Raw genomic sequence first — 4,895 nt, 5'->3', positions numbered from 1 at the left:
TGTATTCAAAATAGTGTACCAAAACACCTTATTTCATGTTGATACATATAGATGCACATGTGCATTTCTAATATTGTTAACTTAAAAAGTAGTGTATTACACGTGCTAGTGTAAATGAAAGTGCAATTGTTAAATATTTGTAATGAATTACGGAATTTGTCAAAGAAATGATACATATGCATATGTGCATGGATAACTGTTACTCGAAAAAAAAATTTGAAATTTTTTTATTATCAACGAAATATAGCGATTTTTCCAAAACAAAATAGTAAAAAAAAATTGGGTGTTTTTTAGATTTTTTTTAGGTATTACTGTTTGTGTTCACACTGGTTCTCGCAATAAAGGGTGGTTCCTAACGGATCCTTCTCCTACAAACATATATATATAAATATATATATATATATATATAGGGTCGGGATTTAGAGAAAACGCTCAAAAGTGTGAGAACGGGGAGAACGCTTATGAATCGTCAGATCAAAACAATCTATGGACTAGATGACGCGGTGGCATCTTCATAAATAAAATCATTTTTATTAATCTGGCGCGCTTCATTAAGGGTAAAATGGTCTTTTGACTTACATAAAACGCCAAACTCACGCTATTAAAATCCGCCTCAACACACGTACACTTCATCATAAGATAACGTCATAGATATAAAACGCCAAACTTTGTTTTTTAACCGATAAAGCTGAACAAACAGTACTAAAATGACGTAACTTTATTACTAGCATTTACTGCAATAAAAATCGCGCCTAAAAACGCGCCAAAAACTTCCTATATACACAAACTCTCAGAATTACTAAAATCCAAACCAAAACCACCAAAACCTATATTTTCCTCTACACCATTCATCTTATAAACGCCAAAAATATTAAAGATTCAAATCCATGTTTCTTTGATATACAAAATTTTCTCAATAAACTTTCACTCTATGCAATGAGCAACATCCTCAATATAAACGCCTAAATATACAAAAACCACAAAACTTCAAAAAAAGCCATTCATGGAGATTCTATTTTTGTTCTCTATAAAGTTTAGCTAAACGGGATGGATAACATTGTTACACATCTTTCTTGACTGAGGATTAACAATGTTATCCATTTCGTTCAGCAAAACATTATTGAGTTTAGCACGACCAAAAAATAGAAGTTTATGGAAGTTTTATTTAGTGGTGTTATTGTTTTTTTTTTTTTTTTGTCGTTTGATTTCCTTGCCCAATCTTATATTGTTTTTTATTTAACTTCGAAGCAGCATGTTATGAACAAAGAGATAGAAAAAAGAAAAACATGCAAAAAAAACGCTAAACTGAGAAATGTTTGTGTTCTATAGCATTGAAATAAAAAAACGCCAAAGTCCTCTAAACTGTCCCAAAGACAACTGTATGTGATCTGTAAGAATGACAAATACAAAACGCCAAACTACTCTTCACTGTCTCTCGAAGACCTTGTCGATCTTCTTTTAATTACGGCCTGTTTGCATGTTGATGCGTAGTGTCCATAGGCTTTGCAGTTCTGACACTGTCTTTCTTTGTTCCCGGGTTTCGACTTTAATTTCTTTCAGGCACTTCCGAGAACTAGAACCTTTGGATTTATAACCTACAGGGACTCTTATCGGATTTTTGTCATTTTTATATTGACCAGTTATCTCGGCAAACCTATCCCTAGAACTAGCGGGAGGAGCAACAATCTGCATATCTTGAACCTTCTTCATATAAGATTGAACATGATCCTTGTATAAGGAAAGCTCCTCTTTATTATCAGATAAACGGTTCAAAGTGTATTCGGTTGAATAAATAACATCTCGCATCATACTTTGCACATCAGGATCAAGCTCAGGCATATATTCACGACTAATTGAGAATTCAGGAGAGCAGTTTGGGGAGGCCTCTTTGCGCCATCTATTCAGAATGTATTGTTTTGGAAATTCCATGATGTCCATAAGTCTCAAAACATAGAATATATGTCTACATAGCAAACCAAACTGTTCAAAATGTCTGCATGTGCAATCAGACTTACGGAACAATACCTGAAAAACGCCAAAAACAATATCTCTATAACGCCATGCATAGAATGTTTGTCTAAAAAAAACTAAAAAAGAAAAGAACACATTGCATATGATAAAACACCATTAACAGAAAACGCCATAAAAACCAAAACGCCATTATTTACCTCAAATAAGGATGTACAAAGCTGTTGGAAGTCATTTACATAAAACTTAACAAACCCATTAGGCTGATCTTCGTAACGTTGATTTATGCAATCCGCAACTCCAATAACTCAGCTTAAACGTCACAAAAAATACTTTTTGTATATATATCAACAGCTTGCCCTTCCAACACTTTGTAACTACTCTTCAACTGGGGTCTTTTGTATCGAGATTCATGATCATTTTTACAATGTGTGTGACGCCGTGCTTCTATTGCAGTCTCATAGTGCGTCATGAACTCAACAAGAGTAGCTTTCGAATTGCACACTTGACCAAAAAAATGATTCTCACTCTCCGACCTGGATGTCGTTCGCATAAGACCAGAAATAGGCTCCATTCTATAGTACGCAGGGATCCAAGTTTCCCTAAGTGCAAAAATATCAGATAGCCAGTCATTATCTTCTAAATTGAATTCTGCAATAACCATTTCCCATTCTAATTCAAACTCTTCAGGTGTGAGAATATCCGTCCACACAACACCACAGATATGTTCTTTAAAATTGGTGGAATTGCATAGCCTAACACTAACCTATAAATAACACGAAAACGCCACACATATATAAAAAAACAAAAGATAAAACTAAATTAAAAAAACAGTAACAAGGTACAAAACGCCATGTATCTTAAAACACATTGAATACTAAAACGCCAAAGGTAAAAAAAAAGCATAACAACCTTCAGAGAAAGTTTATGCATCACATGCCACATGCATAACCGATGCCTCGTGTCAACAAATACAGTAGAAATAGCCTTCTTCATCGCTGGATCTTGGTCAGTGACAACAACTTTTGGCTGAGAACCAACAGCTTTAAGAAAAACTCTTAACAACCAAATATACGTTCAAACTCTTCAGGTGTGAGAATATCCGTCCACACAACACCACATATACGTTCTTTAAAATTGGTGGAATTGCATAGCCTAACACTAACCTATAAATAACACGAAAACGCCACACATATATAAAAAAACAAAAGATAAAACTAAATTAAAAAAAACAGTAACAAGGTACAAAACGCCATGTATCTTAAAACACATTGAATACTAAAACGCCAGAGGTAAAAAAAAGCATAACAACCTTCAGAGAAAGTTTATGCATCACATGCCACATGCATAACTGATGCCTCGTGTCAACAAATACAGTAGAAATAGCCTTCTTCATCGCTGGATCTTGGTCAGTGACAACAACTTTTGGCTGAGAACCAACAGCTTTAAGAAAAACTCTTAACAACCAAATATACGTATCAGCAGTTTCTGACGCCAACAATGTTGCACCAAATGTAACATTGCAGTGATGATTGTCTATACCAGTGAACGGTACAAATACCATAGAGTATCTGCATATGAAAATGCCATGATAAATGAAACAATAATAAAACGCCATTGAATGTAAACTAGTAAAACGCCATTGCATGTAAGCTAAAACACGCCATAGCATGCAAAAGAAAAAAACGCCATGAATGTAAAATTAATAAAACGCCAAAAAACAAAGAAGTTGAATTATAAAAAAAAATTACTTGTTGGAGCGATACGTGGCGTCAAACGAAATCACATCACCAAACACGTGGTAATTACATTTGGCTTGATCATCACACCAAAAAAGACCCTTCAAACAATTGTCTTCGTCTGTGATGTAATCATACGAGAAATTAGGCTGCGAATGTTTTTTTCATTCAAATGTTTCACAACCATATCAGCGTTACATTCCCCTATGAACAAGTTTATTTGCCTCTTATAGTTCTTAAATTCAACTTTCCTTGCGCCCATATCTTCAAAACCACCAAAACAAGTCTTCATAACATTAAACGCCTTGACAGGACCCAAATTCAGCTTAGACATGCTGTGTATAACATGCTTCTGGAGCTGAGTGAGATGTCGTTCAGTTGGAAGAAAATGCTTATCAGGACGTTCAACAAGTTCATGATTGTGCTCCTCGAAAAACTTATACACCTTCCAAAATCCATTCTCATATTCTACACATAACAGTGCACCACAATCAGTCCTCTTGGAAAAGTTAGATCGCACTACTCGCTCTTTTTGATTGGGGTCCAACGTATCAACCTTCTTGTCCTTATATACCCCAGCTCTCGTACACAAAAAGTACTTAATATGTAACACACCTTTAGAGTTTGTCTTTGTAGTCCCTTTCCTGACTGAAAACCCACACTCCTTAGCATACTTAACATACATTGAACAACAATCATCAAGGCTTGAGAATAGCATGTCCTTTCTGGGCTTTAATTCTTCACTGGCGTCAGGAATGATAAATGGTAGTCCAGTTTTGGGGCAATGCCTTTGACTCGAGGAAGAGACTTCGTCTGAGAAAACACAGGGAGGAACAGAAAAATCAGAAAAATAAAGTGATGTCTCGTAATAACATTATACATTAAAACACCATTAATTGAAAAATAAACAAGACATAATAAACACATAATGAAAACGCCAAAATTAACAAAACTAATGTTTCCACAAATTAACAAAATAGTAATAACTAATATTCACAAAAACTACTAAATAAAATTCAAAACTAATCAAATAGACGAAAAACGCCAATGATCGCAAAAACATAACAAATACACAAAAACGTAAACGACAATTAAAATTAATATCGAAAACTCCAATTGCAGTTATGAATATAAGATTAAATATCAATTAAAACGAGATCTGCATAATTGAATAACGCTATGGAAAAT

The 4,895-nt window shown here is 34.4% G+C and overlaps 1 protein-coding gene across 1 annotated transcript; it reads right to left on the bottom strand.

The window, feature by feature from the left end:
- Positions 1-929: 929 nt before the first annotated feature.
- LOC110892923 (protein FAR-RED IMPAIRED RESPONSE 1-like) lies at positions 930-4,392 on the bottom strand. Its single transcript, XM_022140057.1, has 7 exons — positions 3,932-4,392; positions 3,344-3,539; positions 2,881-2,997; positions 2,302-2,734; positions 2,026-2,077; positions 1,600-1,963; positions 930-962 (listed from the first exon to the last, which is right to left on the bottom strand). The coding sequence occupies exons 1-7, from the start codon at positions 4,390-4,392 to the stop codon at positions 930-932; spliced, it is 1,656 nt and encodes a 551-aa protein (XP_021995749.1).
- Between the last annotated feature and the right edge of the window lie 503 nt (positions 4,393-4,895).

This window comes from Helianthus annuus, chromosome 12 (assembly GCF_002127325.2).
Source record: "Helianthus annuus cultivar XRQ/B chromosome 12, HanXRQr2.0-SUNRISE, whole genome shotgun sequence".
In the NCBI taxonomy this organism is placed as follows: domain Eukaryota; kingdom Viridiplantae; phylum Streptophyta; class Magnoliopsida; order Asterales; family Asteraceae; genus Helianthus; species Helianthus annuus.
The sequence above is the reverse complement of the archived record's forward strand: the minus strand, read 5'-3'. Positions and strand labels throughout refer to the sequence as shown.